The sequence below is a fragment of the Caloenas nicobarica genome, chromosome 3, assembly GCF_036013445.1.
Source record: "Caloenas nicobarica isolate bCalNic1 chromosome 3, bCalNic1.hap1, whole genome shotgun sequence".
NCBI lineage: Eukaryota > Metazoa > Chordata > Aves > Columbiformes > Columbidae > Caloenas > Caloenas nicobarica.
The window spans coordinates 8062029-8080464 of NC_088247.1; the positions used below are offsets into that span (position 1 = coordinate 8062029).

General features: G+C 37.4%; 1 protein-coding gene across 5 annotated transcripts in view; it reads left to right on the top strand.

Annotated features, from left to right (window-relative positions):
• ITSN2 (intersectin 2) overlaps window positions 1-18436 on the top strand; it is an 85514-nt gene that overhangs the window by 30580 nt on the left and 36498 nt on the right. For 3 of the 5 annotated variants that reach the window (XM_065632979.1, XM_065632983.1, XM_065632982.1), the window contains exons 3-17: window positions 3449-3541; window positions 5195-5258; window positions 7059-7222; window positions 8546-8743; window positions 9010-9106; window positions 9939-10081; window positions 11357-11420; window positions 12887-13024; window positions 13132-13217; window positions 14197-14459; window positions 15161-15310; window positions 15541-15681; window positions 16476-16563; window positions 17179-17318; window positions 18195-18275. In XM_065632979.1, the coding sequence (XP_065489051.1) occupies window positions 3449-3541; window positions 5195-5258; window positions 7059-7222; window positions 8546-8743; window positions 9010-9106; window positions 9939-10081; window positions 11357-11420; window positions 12887-13024; window positions 13132-13217; window positions 14197-14459; window positions 15161-15310; window positions 15541-15681; window positions 16476-16563; window positions 17179-17318; window positions 18195-18275 (1910 nt within the window). The remainder of the gene's footprint in view (window positions 1-3448; window positions 3542-5194; window positions 5259-7058; window positions 7223-8545; window positions 8744-9009; window positions 9107-9938; window positions 10082-11356; window positions 11421-12886; window positions 13025-13131; window positions 13218-14196; window positions 14460-15160; window positions 15311-15540; window positions 15682-16475; window positions 16564-17178; window positions 17319-18194; window positions 18276-18436) is intronic. The other 2 variants (XM_065632980.1, XM_065632981.1) reach the window with 2 other exon arrangements.

The window sequence follows — 18436 nt, forward strand, 5'->3', positions numbered from 1 at the left end:
TTTTCATTGTATAATGCTTATTAACCTGTATTGATAAACCAGTGACCTGTTCTAGTTCAGGCTGAAAATGGCAGGTGCTCTCTCTTAAAAGACTTTAAGTTAAAACTTTGTTTTCTGAGACTTTGTTCAGTTATAGACAAGCATCAAAAATGTCACTGTCAGTCTGGGAGTGCTGTGTTCCCTTGGAGGGATGCTGTTTTCTAGATCTTAATTCCTGCTAAAAAGAAAAACACTACTTTCCAGGCTTAGCTTGTAAGGAATCACAGCTTTGGAATGACTTTGTTTGCATAATGCCTTGCTTTCATCCCCCACCATTTATTTCTGCTTGGAATTTAGTACATCTTTTCATCCAGCCTTCTAAATTCAAAGGTGCTCTGATATCTCCTTTTAAACATCCTAAATTTCAAGTTATTACTGAATGTCGATACATCTTAAAGATGTGGCTAAAATTGTCTGAACTGAGTGTGTTTTCTTTTAATTTGTATTCACATAGTATGTATATCTTTATATATTTATTTTCAAGCAAAACAGTCAAATTGTGTTGGAGGAGGTCTGCTTTTGGTTGTAAGGTCTATTACATTATTTTCTTCCACATGTATAAAAAAATCCTCAGTAAATGAGAGTATATCTTTATGGAATAAGTCACCAGAAAAAAGATTTTCAGTCTCTGTCCTCAGGGGTAGGGAAAACCTGAAATTCTTCACACCTTTAAAAATAAATTATTAGCAGCTTGGCATTTTTAGGATGTATATTCAGTTTCCTGAAATACTCACATGATGTAATTTTGATGACATGTGTGTTCGTAGTTATCAATTTGGTGTGGCAGTAGCTGCTTGCACTGGCTCACTAGGACTCTGCTAGAAGTACTTGATGCTATAGTAATGTTGACTACAGTAAAATACTGTTTTGAATTAAGTTTATACTTGTGAGAAATCTGTCATGGAGATGGTTGCTGAAGAAATGCTTTCATATGTTTAATTTGGGAATAAATAAACTATGCAAAAAAAGTGCCCAAAATATTTAGTGTGCAAAAGCTAGCAAGATTGTTGGGGCATGTTAATGAAGGAAAAAATGAGAATGAAGGGTGAATGCTGATCTTGAAACACTTCTAGAATGAAATGTTAATTGAATGAGAAGTTAATGTTAATCATTGTACAGCTACAGGTGTGAACGTGGCGATCTGTTCAACTGCCGAATTTTAACACATTTGCGACAATGCCATGTAGAACTTCGCATTTCATAGCTTGAGAGGAAACATTATTTGCCAGGTTTTATTAAAAGGGATGTTTTGCTGAAATATATTAGAAGCGTTTCAAGATTGATTGATTGCTGTCTTCTTTCTTACTTTGTGACATATCAATAGGAAATTGTGCATTTCAGTACATATTTAAACAGAAGTTCCTTTACAATGTAGATTGGACTCTTTTTAGAGAAGCTACAGCAGTGCTGGGAACTCCAGTCAAGGAATTTTTACTGTGTTTCTAGCACTTCTCAGTGAATACATTGTGGTGGTCTTAATCTTTCTGTCATTCATCATAAAAAGCTGAGGAGCATTGTAGCTACCTACTTCAAAAGATGATCAAAACACGGTATTTTATATAACAAAAATGTGATGTTGCTGATATTTGATTTTCCATAGATGAAAAAACGTGTCAAGTTTTCTGAAGTTGCTGCTGACAGCTTTAGGAGCACTTCTTCATCTTGTCAAGATAATTTCTATAAGCATTAACCACATTATGCGCTTTCCATTTGTGTATTAAAACAAACACTTAAAAAAGATTTGGCTGCCACTCTAATTTTTGCCATTGAGTGTAAGTTGTCCTCATTTGTATATTATGGCAATACTTGTACTGCCCAGCAACTTTTAGGCATCTCGAGTTAGTTAAATTTCTTATCATTGTCTAATCTAGATTTATTTAGACTCCTTTAATTAGAGTTAATAAGGAGAGGTTCCTGAAGTGAAGTTTTGCATGCAGTCTGCAGTAAGACGCTTTCATTGAGGCCACACACACACACAAAAAACCCAATAGATGCTGAAGAGAGGGAAGCGAAACTCCAGATTCAGGTTCTTAGAGGTTGTATCCTAATGCACTCCCAACTTTTTTGTCATTCGTATCCTCAGTGAATTTCTGTTTTGGTTTGAGTGGGTTTGTTTCATTTTGCTTTGTATTTTTCTTAGCTTTTTATATTTCCCAATTAAGCAGCAGGAGGAAAGAATCCAATTTATAAATGTGAAAGGAGAATGATGGTCTTAACAGGCTGTCCTGAAGAGGTGACATTAGGTCTTTTTGGAAAATGTGTTTGCATACGTAGATTAACACAGGCAAGAGGTGATTAACATCGTTAATATGTGTGTATTGGCATGTATGTCAGCTTGCAGTCTGCTGGCTTAGTTATTACTTTTGGAAAACTAGTGAAAAGAGCTCTTGAAATTTTGTAGGTTCAAGGCTTTGAAATTAGGTTTCTGCAGGAAAAGAGGAAGCATTTTGTAGTAACTTCCTTTCAAAGTGCTGTGGTTTTTAAAGTAACTTGTTAACATCTTGTTAGAAGGATTATTTGTTTGCTTGGCTTTCATGAGGAATACAAATACTTGAAGAACAGATTAACAGTTCTTTGGAAGTGGTAAAGCTGAGCAGAATGTATTTTTAAAGGTGTTTTGGGGTGTGTTCCATTCTGAATTTTTGCTAATTCTTGCATTCATTGATTTGAAAAATTATATTCTTGTCAAGAGCTTCCTCACTAACACTTCCTCCTACTTAAAAACTAAAGCCAATTATTTCTGGCAAACTGCTTTTCCTGCAAAGGACACACACTCTGACCTTTATACAGCAGGTTGGAGCATTTCTGAAAGTCACTCCGGTTCTGCCTGGTGTATCAGCACAGCTCTGTAAACACGGGTTATTCCCTGCAAGGTCTCTGTTGCTTTGAGGCTGTAATATCTTACACTTTACTCCTTTGTCAGACAAAACCAACGTGTTTTTGTTAGCGGTCCCAGTTTTGTTTTTGGAGTATTGGCGAGATGCTCAGATCTCTTTGGCAGCTGTAGGACGTTCGCCCTCTGCACGAGAACCTTTAAGTGTCATTGAATCCCATTTGTTTACCGGTGAACCAGAGGAATATTTGTCACACAGGGTACGCTGAGCAACGTGCATCCTGCCCGGGCTGCAAACAATCAGCAGCAGCAGGAAACTGCTTTGCAGCAGCTCTGGGGACGACAGAGCTCGTTTGAAAGCCAAGTGCAATGTGGTCAAATCTCAGTTGGTGCTCGCACATCTGGGAAGCAGGTTTGTGTTTCGCAACATCCTTGCCAAACTGGTAGGAGCTGGGTGTGTCTCGATCTAACTTTGTCTCTCAAGAAGCCAAGTTTTTATTGTGCAAGTGACGTGCTTTATTTTTGAAGTCTTCACTCTGATTGTTTAGTGTTTTCTTTTTATTTTTTTTTTTCCAGGAGGTCCAAACATATGGGCCATCACCTCTGAAGAGCGGGCCAAGCATGACAAGCAGTTTGACAGCCTTAAACCGGCGGGCGGCTACATTACAGGTTGGTCCGAGGTTCTTCAATATACATTAACTTTGATGTACACATAACTATCTTTCCAAACTGTTTGAAAACTACATCCTATTTCTAGCCCTTTGCTATGTGACTGATAACCATACCCTTATGGCAAACAGCTACGGGTTATTACTAAACTTCTATAAGCTTTTGGCTAAAGTCTGGCACAGGAGTGCTCTTTTATTAACCCTGTCACTTCTGCAGCTAGCAGTTATGTGCTGACATTCTGTCTAGTTTCAAAAACTAGAGTATCAAGCGAAATCTGTGCTTAGATGGGAGGCTGCCAAGGAGCACTTACAGCAGCTATTGTGACGAGTGACGCCAGAGACACCAGAAGTGGCTCTTCTCTGTCTGAGCAGTGTTAGAGAATACTGTTAGATATCTTTGTCTGGGGGAGGAGGCAGGGAGAGAGCTGTTAACAGCTTGTCCTTGTTAGTGACTGCTACAAATGTATTAACCCTTGGGCCTTCAGCGAGTTCTGCACAGACTAATGGCATTTGGCCACAGCCTGCTGTCAGTTCTATCTGCATTCAGCCACTGCTTCTCTGAAACAATTGGGTCATGTTGCTGCGCACCTCAGAATCTGCAGGTTTAAAATTTAGGAATCTGCTTGTGACATCAAGAAAAGACTCGATTTCACTGATTTAATTTGAGAATGCCTTATTCTTTGTGTGTGTGTCGGCACTAAAGACGAACCCTCATCACTCCTACCTGCCTGTCTGTGTGCTGATACCCTCACTAGTGACTCCATCGCTCTTTTTTTTCCTCTCTTTGGTCCAAAAAGGACTGAGGAGGGAGTGAGAAGTTGTCTGGAGCATGCACATCTTCTGGCTAAGTGATACGTAACTCCTGCTTTGGCCAAACAGCACTGGGAGGTTGGTATTTACCACCAGCCGAAAAGTATGTAATCTCAGGGACTACCTGTAGGCCACATCTGGGCTCTTACCTGCACGTACATCTGCAGGCTTCATTATTTATTTGGCAAGTGCTTGAAATGAAAGGTTGTATATGAATATAAGGGAAGAAAGAGCTGAAAGAATAACCCAAAGTCTTAGCTTTAAGCATTTGTAATTCACTCGAAGGTAAGTATAAACACACATTTGTTCAGCAGTTTGATCAGTACCAATTGCTGTGGAACTTGGTATGGAATTACATGGCAGTTCCTATTCACTTCCTGAAATACTGAAAAAATGAATGTTCTCTGACGGAACAGAATATTATTTAGAACATGATATTTTTCCAGTTTTTCCTGGCTCAAGTTAGGTTGAATGAAGAAGGAAATAAATAGCATGCTCATCCTTTCCTGTAAAAGTAATTTGGTCAGAACTAAATTTTCAGTAGTTTTTACTACTTTAAATCTTGCATCTATTAAACTGTTAGCAGCTGTTGATTTGTGACCTATTAAAGATTTTTATAGCTATTTGAAATCGCTTCTCAGAGCAAAGATTGAGAATTACAGAATATCACAGGTCTCTGACAATCACTATTACCAGGGAAGGAGTAAGGTGGTACAAAACTGGAAGGTTAGGCATCCAGCACGCTGGTTCCTTTTGCAAATCTATCCCACAACAGAGTGCTGAGGTCTTCTGAAAAGCGATGTCTGTAGTGTAAAAGTCTGTCTGTGTTTCTTGTTTCTCACAGGTGATCAAGCACGTACCTTTTTTTTGCAATCAGGTCTGCCAGCTTCAGTCCTTGCTGAAATATGGTAAGGTATTCTTTACTTTTTTTTTTTCTTGTTTTTAAGATAGGAGATGCGTAGCACTCAAATACAATCTTTGGTATGTTGCGTTGTCTCAAACAGGTTTTCAGCAGTCGAAGTAGGAGTGTTGTCTGAATCGTTGTTTTAATTTTATTAAATTTAGAGGAAGGACTGAGCCCATATGTGTGCCAACACTTAATTAAAAAGCAGAATCTTTAAAAATCTTTTTATGATGTTAATTCAAATTGGATCATATTGGACACAGCATTTTAAAACTATAGTAACTGCTTGAAACAAAAGGCGATTATAAATTGCAAGGCTTTCATAGAGGGAAGTGCCTGTTGGACTGCCACAAAGGTCATTGTTAAACCCCGTTTTTATATTTTAAATAATAATAAGTAAAAAAAAAAAAGCACTGTAAATAATAATATGGAAAAAAGAGGTAAATAATGGGTTAATGAATTCCTGGAGATACCACATTGAATGATGTTTGAAATACGAGTAACGAGTAAAAAATGGCAATAAGATTAAGTGTGGGAAAAATTATATGCTTCTAAACTGGGACTGGAAATACACTGAAAGTAGAATATAGGAAAAAATTTAAAGCCACAGAAAATGTTAGTTGAAGGTCAGTTATAATACACTATAAGATACCAACCAGTGCTGTAATACAGGAACTGGAAAAAGTGCTGTTCTTTGCAGCAAGTATGTGGTGGCTGCAACACTTGAAACAGACATTTTCTTCTTTGGAACTCCTCAGACTTCTCTAGAATCCTGTGTTTGCTTTGGGGTACTTGGTCGTTATCAAGATGTATACATGCTAAAAGACACCAAGCAGAGGCTCATAATAGTTAAGAACAATTAACTTGTGAAATAATATTGAAGAAACTAACTGAATGCAAGGTTAGTTTCTTCTTCAGACACCTGAAGTGCCTAGAAAAGAGTGGTAAGGAAATTTTTGCACAGGGCCTTGGAGTTTTATAGTAAATAATAACAGAATTAGAGGGAAAATGTAGCTTAATAATAAGTCTCTTTTTTTTTCCTTCTTTTTTTTTTTTTTGCATTCCTATGCCTGGTCCTTTCATGTTTAAGTAATAATAAGATTTAATATTTTCTGTCTGACCAGAAATTGTCTGTTCATGTACGCACCGTTGCATATATTCCCTGTTGTATTTAAGTTCATTTGGAAAATTATCAAAGGAAGACAGTGTGGATATCAGGCTTAAAAAACCCCCAGTATCTGTGAATTATTGTGGTGTTCACAGTGGCGTATAGTGCCTTTAGCAGGTTTCTGCATCCTCCTCTTTCAGATTCTTGTATTAATTCCTTACATTACCAGACATTAATTTAAAATAATCAGTCTGGCTAGTAGCATAGAAAGACACACAGCCAAGGTATATATGTATTAACAAGAGTATCTACTGAGCAGGAGACTGCTGCTTTTGCAGGTGTCTCCCTACTTTCTTAACTGTTAAGTATTTCATATACAGCAACTTTAAAACTGAACTCTGCAGAAGACTGTCAAGTGAATTATACTTAATACAACTAGATAAACATTATGTTTAGAAGTCCTGGTTGGCCTTCAATACCTGTAGGTTGAGAAACTACAAGAATGAAGCTCTGCAAACTCCTGAGGGTTTGAATGTTGTAAAAAAAAAAATCTGCAAATGGTTGCAATAAGTTTGTAGTTTTCTTGTATAAAAACAGTAAATAAATTTCATAGAAAAGCTTCTCATTAAATGAAAAAGTTAACTTTACATTTCATCGTTGTGGGCTTTTAAAATTTAATTTTATTTTATCTTTAAGGACACTATCAGACCTGAACAAGGATGGAAAAATGGATCAACAGGAGTTCTCTATAGCCATGAAACTCATCAAGCTGAAATTGCAAGGACAGCACTTGCCTGCAGTTCTCCCTCCTGTCATGAAACAAACTCCAGTATTTTCACCACTAATGTCAGCTCGCTTTGGTACTTACGAATATATAATTATGTAGTGCTCAGAGGTGAAAAAACACACATATTTGCAGCCAAATATAAACGTTAATCTGACTATGACAGTTGAATGAATCAGTAAAGTAAAAAAAACCAAACCAAAACAAAACAAAAAACCACAGCACCTCAAGGATGTTCTGATTTAGGAAATTCACAAACTCACTTTCTTGATATGTTCGATAATTTCATTCTTTGAAGACATTTAATAATAAAGAAAAACCTTCTATTGAATTTTGACATGAGGTGCAAGGAGGCCATTCACATTTGCCATCGGACTTGCAGGCTGTCGCCTTGGACTGAAGGTCTCTCTTTGTCTCCCTCCTACTCATTCACCTATTTATACTCAGGGGTTTTAAAGTTAAACTTAGTAAAAGGTCAAAGTTTTGGTAGAACGCTCTTTTAAAATATTTTTTTCAAAATCAATCAGATTGTCTATTTTGGTTGTATGATCAATTGAACAGAATTATTTTAACTTGTTTTCCTCTTCTGATGGGGTTTTGAGATTCAGTGCGTGTCTGTTGTTGTTTTGTAGGGCAAAATATACATAATGACTTCAGCTGAATTACAAAATCAGTGCAAACTTCTGTGCTGAAAGTTAATGTATGCATATATTAATTACACACATGATTTAAAACATCTGCCCGTCGGTTTATTTTGTGTGTTTGCATACAAGGGCATGCATTTATAGATAGTTGTGGTTTGCATATGATTACTTCTTACTAACTTTCCCTCACAGCATCTACATACTGGTGTCTTCCACAAGATTCAGCCAGTAATTCAAGTGCCCTTACTCACTTCAATGAAACCATTTGCTAGACATGGGTCCCTAACATGTGGACTTTTCCCCCCTATGGATTCTTCCAAGGCCAAAGCTTAAATGAGACTTAGTTCAGAAACAGTATCAGCTTTTCCCTATAAAAGATTGTCACAACGTTTGCGTTGTGTTGTAATTCTTTCTCAGGCGCCAGGTGTAGAAAGGCTTATTGAAGAACAGGTGATATCTGCAATTATATAAACGTAGATCTTATTCCTTTTTGAAATACTAGCTGACTCAACCACAAGTATTAATTGCTTGTAAAGACATATTAAAAAAAATCATGTTCTTCGGTATATTTTCCTCTGTGAGCTATCTTGTCTAAACTTTAGGAAAAAAGTAAATATTATACAATGAGCTAAAATAGATTCTCGTGTATCTCTGGACACAGATTGCTTTGTGTAGTTTCTGCCTAGCATTATAGAGCCAATTTCTTATTGGATCCTCTGCAATATTAAATCCCGAATTGTTGGATTTTGCTCTAGGAATGGGTAGTATGCCAAATCTGTCCATGCCAACGTCTATGTCTACGATCACACCATTAGCTCCCGTGTCTCTGACCTCCATGGCTTCCATTCCTCCTCTGGTTATCTCTGCTCCCCTGGTGCCTTCCGTCAGTACCTCCTCATTGCCAAACGGAACATCCAGCCTTCTGCAGCCTTTGTCCGTACCTTTCTCTTCAAGTAAGTATTGTACACGTTCAGAATTGTGAATCTTATTTTCTTTACAGCTAACTTCAGGCAGAAATGCTAATACTTGCATGCGAGTTAAATTTTTTTAAAAAATTGTACTTCTTTCCAAAGTTCACATTTGTCAGATTGGAACTAGCTAGTTAATCTTAAAAACAAGGCTTTGATTTGCTTTTCTTACTTCTTTTAGAGCCTTGAGTGTTTATTACAAAGCATTACCTTATACCTGGTTGCTTCACAGTTTTTGGTCTTTGTTTCAGCACTGCCTCATACTGGTTCTTTAGGTCCCATGGCAGGAGGGTTTGGTGGTACAAGTATACAGAAGGCACAGTCACTAATCGACTTAGGATCTAGCAGGTATGAAAGATAAGTTTAACCTTAAACTCGAGTAGTATGCCTTCCAAAACTAATTCCATGCAAAGGAATTCCAGCGTCGTGCCTGGAAGGCTTTGTTTATATCAACATTCTTTACTTTATTGCCTTGGATAACACTGCAAATAGTTTTTTACTTGGCAGAATAGGGGATTACCTTGAACAAGGCAGGCTGGATGCACCTGGTTTTGTCTGATCTTCAAAGACGGGACACTGGGAAAATGCTGGGAGTTGCAGGTAGAAGTTTTATAGGTATAACTGTACAATCCATCAAGTGCTATTCTGCAAAAACTGAGTTGGAAAAACTGTTCAGCCTGTCATTGACACTAATCAAAAGAATGGGTAGAAGTGGAATATAGTGGCTTTAGCAGCTTTAGAAGTTGCTTTTGGTTGTGAGTTTACTAAATAAATATTTAAGCTTGTGGTTATTCATTTGCATTGCTCTTAAAGTTACTCTGACATCTGCCCAGTGCTTCACAGCCCTTGTAAACATTCTTGTGAAAGCTGAGATATTTTCCTATAGTAATATTTTGCAGTCGTGGACCGATGAATTAGGTGGCAAAAGTGCCTGTGATATCAAGGGAATAGGATCTTAAGTTCAAGAGTTTCCTTTTAGATATGTGTCCCTACTTTCACAGTAAGGTTTGATATTAGTCACGAAAATATTTATAGCAAGTTAGCAGAGGTAAAACTTTGTGGCAGTTGTTTCATGTTACCAGACAATACTATATATCTTCTGTTCCAATGCCTGTTTATTAAGCTAAGTAACTTAGAGTTCTTAATCTTTTTCTTTTCTTTTTTGAAAATTGTATTACAGTTCAAATTCATCCTCTAGCGCTTCACTAGCTGGGAATTCACCAAAGATTGTATCCTCAGACTGGGCAGTTCCTCAGGCCTCCAGATTAAAATACAGACAGAAATTTAACAGCCTTGATAAAAGTATGAGTGGATATTTATCAGGTGAGTATGGCATTTGACATGGAGGGGGAAAACCAGCAGCGTTTTCTCCCTCTGGGAGCATCACAAGCTGAGGGGTGGAATCCCAGCTTGGGATTTGACTTCCATAGGAAATAAAAGCTGAAATTGTTGACATTCAGACCTATGCAGGAGAGAGCAGGTTTCAGCTACTGGTTCCAGTCAGCCAAGAAATGGAAATGGGCAGCAGTTTATTGACTTGGGCTTTGTGTTAGACCTGGAGTGGCCTGAGGAGGCAGCAGGTTCCCTAGGTAGTTGAGGGGAAGAAGTGGTGGGATCTAACCAGAAGAGCCTGAGAACCTTAAAAATGCAGAAATGAGCTCTGCGAAATCAGCACTCATTTTTCAAATATCACTCTTCAGACTGAAACTCTCTTTTTATGATTTTTCTAAAATGGGGGACATCTCACCATCATTTCTGTGCCATGTGCTCTTATGTATTGGTAATTGCTTAGATATTTGGGCTTTTATCTTTTCAAAGAAAACAGTTTGGGAAAGACACTGCAGTACTGCAATCATTGATTGGAATTTTTCAAAAGTAATTTAAGGGAGTCATTCCTTGTTGACTTTCAGTGACGTTTGTGCTGTGTCAAGGTGTTATGGTGGTTTCAAAAGGCTTCACCCAAAGTTAATAAAAGAGTAGAGTTTTATGAAAGTTCTTATAAAACTAGATTACTCACTGTAATACAGCGAGCAGAGTGCGGGCCAAGCAGTTGTAGATGCAAAGTCAGTATGCATGTCTCTAGCTTACTAGATTTCCCATTTTGAATAAGCATTGACTAAGCTTCTGCCTCAGTTTCCTCACCTACAAAAAAAGGAAAGCAATTCTCTCTTTTAAGAAAGGAATTCAATGCTTTTTGTCTTCTTCAGTTGGTTTTGAGTTGAAGGTTTCATCAACTTGCCTAGAAAGGTATATGTTTTTTTGCTATCAGAGGGAAGCTGACAGCTTTTCAGTGTGCTAGTTCAAGCTGTGCTTTTATAACAGCTGTCAAGATTACCATAAATATCCATTTTTCATGTCACTTTTTCAGTTAGGTGCTCTGAGTGAAAAAGTACACAAGAATACTTACATTTTTATTGTGTTCAGGTTGTAATGCCTGTCATTAAGCCCGGAAGTAATGCCAAATGTCAGGCACTGATGAAAAAGGATTAGATTAATATCAAAAATAAACATGCCCCAGTTCATGACCTATTTTTTGCAACATGTGAATCTTTGTTCAAAGTATTTATTTTTATTAAAATCTTTTATCTTTTCACTAAGGATTTCAAGCAAGGAATGCCCTTCTGCAATCAAATCTTTCACAGACTCAGTTGGCTACTATTTGGTAAGTTTTGGAACTGATTATGAAATCAGCGAGTTTATGGTGTTAAGACAGGAAACGTACTTTACTTAATAAAACAGTAACGAATTACCAGTGTTTTCTACTGTATTCATGGTAATTACTGTAATAACAGTACTGTTATGTGTGAATAGTGCTGGTCTGTGAACATAATAAAAATCTCATTTCATCATCTCCTGCTTTTGTTTTTCACTGTGGTTTGTATAGGGGTGATTTTGTTGTTGTTGTTGTTGTTTTGTTTTATCATTTCCTTTTTGGTTTTAGTGGGCTTTCAACCTGCCTTTTTTTTTTTTTTTTTTTTTTTTTTAATGAGCAGTTACTTTATCAAGCATTTCACTTAAGTGCAGTCTAACGACACACTCCTGCAGTTGTATCTTCATAGACAGCCTTTTGAGAAAGGTTTCTGCTTTCTTGCCTGCATCTCTGGAAACATTTCAGAGTTCTTCCCCTCCTCCAGTTGTGTGGGAAGCATTTTGTAGGCTGGTGATACAGTTGTGTGTTCTCCTTAAGGGGAGTAGGTGATCCTTTTTCTACCCGTGGCAAGGTGCTCTGAGGCATCTCATGTCTTCCCTGCCCTGTTGAGGAGACACACAGGGAAGAAAGAATTCCATGCAAAGGTTCCCGTTGTAGAATTGGATGTCATTTTATATAACGTTTTATTTTGCTTTTAAAAATAAAAATTAAAAAAAAAGAAAAAGTGGTTTCTATCATCTTGAGCTGGTTAAAAACAGTCTTGATTAGCTTCCCAGCTTTTCTCTTGGTGGTGCAATAAACAGAGAGATGCCTCTTAACCGTTCATGTCCTTTTTTTATATTTTACGGAAACATCTGAATAGCAGTATATTATTAAACAAAATAATATTTTCCTTCATCAACTATAGAATCATAGAATCATTTCAGTTGGAAGAGACCCTCAGGATCATCGAGTTGAACCATAACCCAACTCTAGCACTAAACCATGTCCCTAAGAACCTCATCTAAACGCCTTTTAAACCCCTCCAGAGATGGTGACTCCACCACTGCCCTGGGCAGCCTGTTCCAATGCCCGACAACCCTTTCTGTGAAGAATTTTTTCCTAATATCCAACCTAAACCTCCCCTGGTGCAACTTGAGGCCATTTCCTCTTGTCCTGTCACTTGCTACTTGGGAGAAGAGACCAACCCCCTCCATGCTCCAACCTCCTTTCAGGCAGTTGCAGACAGTGATAAGGTCTCCCCTCAGCCTCCTTTTCTCCAGGATAAACAGCCCCAGCTCCCTCAGCTGCTCCTCATATTACTGTTGTTAATCCTATTAATTGTATTAATTCCTGTTATTAATTGTAACCATTTTCACCAGAACATTTCACAGGAATTCTCTGTTTTAAAATTGATTTTACGGTCAATCGTTTCAGCTATCACTCATGAGCGATTGCGATGTTTGGTTCTAACGATGATTGCTGTTAAAACTCCGCAGGTCGCTGGCTGATATCGATGGAGACGGGCAGCTGAAGGCTGACGAGTTTGTGTTGGCCATGCACCTCACTGACATGGCCAAGGCCGGGCAGCCGCTGCCACTAACTCTGCCTCTTGAACTGGTTCCGCCTTCCTTCAGGTATATCACTGAGGGCAGTGAAACATAACATTTAACTGAAGTGTTTTAAACAAAGAAAATAACTGTATTATTTCTCTAATGATGGTGTGGGTTTTTTTAACCTCCAGGAGTGGAAAATACACTGAAAATATAAATGGAACTCTGCCGTCTTACCAGCCTGTGCAAGAGGAGGAGCCACAGAAAAAACAACCAGGTAAAACAGGGTGCACGTTCTTAATGTATAGGGCTGTCTTTAAAGGGCACTGAAACCTTTAGAAAGTGGAAGACATAATCAAATCCCTAGGGAGCTGCATTTCAGGAGCTAGATCCCTTTTAACTCGGATGGTAGGAAGGTTGTTAAGTGGATGTAGGCAGCCTGTTGCATCTAATAAAATTGAGAATGCAGAGATAGGGGCTATTTTTAGCTGTAGGAAAGGGAAAATGTGCTGATTAATAATGTATTTTGGAAAAGAAATCCTTCATGGCCAAATACTGGCATGCTACTGCAAATTTTTTAAGTTGAAAGTTCCTGGCATTACTTTGTTCTGGACACTTTAAAAACAAGGGGTTCCAACGTAGTTTAATTCTCTGAAAACCAGATGCATTTTGCACATAACTTAGATTCTGCTCTTGACTCCCTCATGCTACCAGCGAAGGTGTCTGTGCACACTGCAAGATACGACTTGCCTCTCTTTTTGGAAGGGTGGTTGCTGGGAGCCTAAATCATTCCTTTCTATCTCTTTTTATCCTGTACTGCAGTAATTGAGCTTGATCCTGTTTTGTTTTCTGCTGTTTATACCTCCAGGAGCTCTTAGGGAACACCCTTAAAATTAAGCTCTTTCTCTGTGTTAGCGTTTCTTGCACAGTGGAAAACCTGTTTAACAGAAGACATTCTTCTCTTAGCTTATAAAAGCTGTTCTTTTATGTTTCCTCTAAAATTCAAGTAGTTTTCATGGTCAGTTTTAAATTACAACTTTTTTTTTTTTTGCAATTGGAGTAGACTTAGGAAAATGTAAAGGTATTTTTGAAAAGAAAAATAATGTTTTAACAAATGCAAGCTGCTTATATCATTCATGAACCAACAACCTGAGCTTGCCAAAAAGAAAGTATCTATCTTTAGTGGCATAACCGAGGTATTCGTTCGAGAGGAATGTTTTGCACAGGACAGAAATAACTGCCTTTCCTTATTTTAGTGACTTTTGAGGACAAAAGGAAAGCCAACTATGAGAGGGGAAATATGGAGCTGGAAAAACGCCGTCAGGTCCTGTTGGAACAGCAGCAGAGAGAGGCTGAACGTAAGGCTCAGAAAGAAAGAGAAGAACAAGAGCGACGTGAGAGGGAACGTCAGGAACAGGAACGGAAAAAACAACTTGAAATGGAAAGGCAGCTGGAGAGACAGCGCGAGTTGGAAAGACAACGAGAAGAAGAAAGAAGAAAAGAAATAGAAAGGCGGGAGGTTGTTTTCTTGAAGTTATTTATTAGTTCTTTAAGGAATGTGTACATGCTTACAGTATCCGCTTGATAGAGCGTTCAGGATTGGAATGCTGGCTTTGATCCTCTCTCCTCACATGGCCATTGGCATGTTGTCTTCGAGAGAGAACGTCGTTTCTGTCTGAAAACATCGCGTCTGTTATAAATTAATCAAGTCTTGTTGTAGGTTGAGGTTTTCAGATGCTTCATAGGACAGATGAGATTTTCTTGGACAGATTTCTTGGATTTCTGCAAAAATCTGTGTACCAAATGAGATTGTACTGAATTCGTAATTGATAATATTTTGACAGATGAACTTGAGCCAATTTGCTCTTACTGGGTGTCTCAGTGCATGCGTAAGACTTGCATATTTTTTGCAGTTCTGTGAAATACTTGAAGGAGCTTATGAGTAATATCAGTCAACGTGCTCATTTATGGGCAGTACTCTAAGATACACAGACTTTCTCCTGGAATTATGTGGCTTTTCTTCAGAGTTAAGAGCATGGCATGAAGAATCTTATAGGATTGCTTCCTCCATTCTTTGCTGAAGTATATAGGAGCACTTTAACAAAAGACAACATGATGTGTTGCTGTTATGCTATTTAGATATAGAGTGCATTATATTAAATCATGATCTCCGAGTTCTGCATCTCCATTGTGATTTAAGGTAATGTGACTTTTCTGCAGGCAGCAAAACAAGAACTTGAGCGTCAACGACGATTGGAATGGGAGAGAATTCGTCACCAAGAACTTCTTAATCAACGTAACAGAGAACAAGAAGAAATTGTCAAGTTGACCTCTAAAAAGAAGAGCCTTAATCTTGAATTAGAAGCCCTGGTAAGACAGAAATTTTCACTACACATGTTGAAATACAGTATTTTAAAGTATGCAAATCTTAGAATCTACATTAATGGCCCACCAGGAGTTTCACCCTGCTTTGCATGAGCAATCTAAAGCAGATATTTTTGGGTTGTTTTAAAGAATTGATCATGAACTAATCGCCCACAGATTTAGTGGAGAAGTGTCTTGCTGTATGTGGTATAATTTGTCTTTTGCTTTCCTTCTAGACGGACAAACATCAGCAGATCTCAGGCAGATTGCAAGATATTCGAAGCAAAAAGCAAATTCGGAAAACTGAGCTGGAGGCATTAGATAAGAAATATGACCAAGGAATTATGGAAGTCAAGCAACTACAACAACAGCTTCAGGTATGTGACTTTGTGTCCTTTACTTCTTATTCGGTGTTTCTGGAATGCTGTTCTTAATTCATACCCATAGGGAGGAATAGTGAATCAGTTTGATTACAGAGGAGAGAAGAAATCGGCAAGGCCGTCAACCTTGCAGAGGTTTTAAATTTTATTTATGGTGTTAAAGAAATGATGACGTGCTACAAAAAGCTCATAGTTGAATGAGGACAATGGTCAAAACTTCAGCTGTGCATATGTGAACCAGTAATAGTGACTTCTCTTTAATTATGAATTCTTTTATGGCTTCAGACTAATTTTTATGAGGCATGTTTTTCTATATGCAGAGCAAACTGGTCTTTGGGCTGAATTACCCTGATGCGCTTTTTTTCTCTCTTGGAATAGCAAGACGTGAATTATTTCAAAGCAGTTGACTATTATAAATCATCCTCTACTATATTTTTATGTAATGCTCCTGCACATCAGGGAAACTTCTTTTCATGTTCCTATGTGTCCCAGTTACTGTTTTATGTTGGGCTTGGGGCAGTCAAATGTTCTTATGATAATATTTACACTTTTAGCATTGTCTGTTATTTTTGGTTTTTTCAACTGTGTTAATGTTTTGGGGTCAAAAAGCATTCACTTTTAGTAGTGTTTATATTGAGAATATGGAAGTCATTTTTTCCTCTACCCCATAATGATAACTTTCATCCGTGTTTTCTTAATGTGAGTTGAAGTTATGTTTGAAAATTCACCCTTTTTACTTATTAATTTATAAATAATATTAAAAATGTCTTGTGTTCTCTTCAAACCTACAGGAGTATCAGAATAAACTAATCTATTTAGTTCCTGAAAAACAACTGTTAAGTGAAAGAATTAAAAATGCTGAGCTTGAAAACACTCATAGTAAGTGCCTGCAAATGAATTCTCTTTGGTTTGTGTTGCTGGCTTTTATCACTTGTAAAAAAGGCGGAAGGATACAGGGTTCTTAATCACACCTTAATTTTTATATCTTTTGAGTTAGTGCCATCTTAGCATTGTCATCTGCTTTCTGTTATTTCTGTCATGTTCTAAATAACAGGCAAACAAATACATTTTTGCGAGAAAGCACATATTTTGCTTGAAACTTTTACACAGACTAAATGGCCCACAGATACTATTACATCTTGTATTCTTTTGGTAACATAAATTCAAGGGAGTTAATTTATATAAAATCTACACTGGTTTTTACATCAAATCATACTAGAAGTCCCTATCTAGAGAAACTTGCTATGAATTGGGCTGATATTAAAAAAAAAACAAAAAACAATTTGCAAATTATTCTGTATGTATTACATGTAATGCCTGTACATCCCAGGTGTTAGGGACTTTTCTTCTTGTGCTATATACAAACAGAAAGGTAAATCAAGGAATTTTTGTGAGGAAAGAGGTTGAGAGTGTGTGTATAGTATATTAGGAAAATAATAGAAGAGTGAGTGAAAACAGAAATCCTTATAAAATTGCTTGACTTGCCTTATGCAGGCACAGGACTCGGTTCAGTGCACAAGAAGTCCATTGAAAAGGAAGAATTATGTCAAAGACTCAAGGAACAACTAGATGCCCTTGAGAAAGAAACTGCTTCTAAACTTGCTGAAATGGATGTGTTTAACAGTCAGCTTAAGGTACGTGCATTTTCTGAACACTTAGTCTTACACTGGTAAGCAGTATCTTGATTTCTCCATCCAGTCATAAAGATCGGTTGCACTTCTGCCAGGCTTCCATAAAGCTTTCCCCAACTTCCAGTGTTAAATAAGAATTACCAGAAGTCTTGGAGTAACAAAAATTCACTCCAAAGTATTGATAATGTACTAAAATTTGAGTCTCTTGCTAATCATTGCTTTGCATGAATCAACTATTGCTCACTCTCAACTTTTGGCTGCTAGAATTCATGTTGATTTAGAACTGAAGTTTCTCAGGCCCTTGTAAATTCTGTTCTTATGGTACTGAGGTTAAATTTGCTACAATTTTTGAATCGCAGACTGAACATTTAACTTTTATTGAACAAAAGACATGGTTTCCTAGTACATAATACAAGATCTGATAGCAGATTTAGACATTGTCCTAAAAGTAAGCGTAGACTGCTTATCTGCGCAGAAGTTAAGAAGTATTGACCACTGGTGCTGAAGGTGTTTTTGTTTCCCTAAAAACACCCACAGATCTCAGGCAGGGCAGCATGCACACACAACTTCATTTATTAATACCAGCTTACTCCCAGTGGCACTGATATGAACTTTTTTCTTAAGTAGTGGATTTATGCTGAGCCATTGTGAGGGCTCTGCATTCTCCAATAAAAAGAACACAAAGAAAAAATTGTAAACTTTTAAGGAGTTTCTCTTATTTTTTAAAAATGACTACATAGAACATGCATTTTTAGTTACTCGGTTTTTGCATGGCTTGCTGTGTTCAGTGGCTGCATCTACCATTTAGTTTTCCCTAAAATATGTTTTTCAAAATACAGTGCAAAGATTAATTGGCTTTTTATCTGCCTTATCTTACAGTGTGAGAATATGGATGATTCTGTTCTTCAGTGCCTTTTGTCTCTGCTAAGCTGTCTCAACAACCTCTTCCTCTTACTTAAGGTTATTTTCTAATCTTTGGCTCTTTTTGGTTTTTAATTATTTCGCACTTTTTCTCTGCTTACCCTTTCTGTTTGGATGTACAACTTCTATTAAATAAATTTTCCTAAAAGAAAATCAATAGGCTCTTTTTTTTTTTTTCCTGCTAGCTTTTACATCTCCTT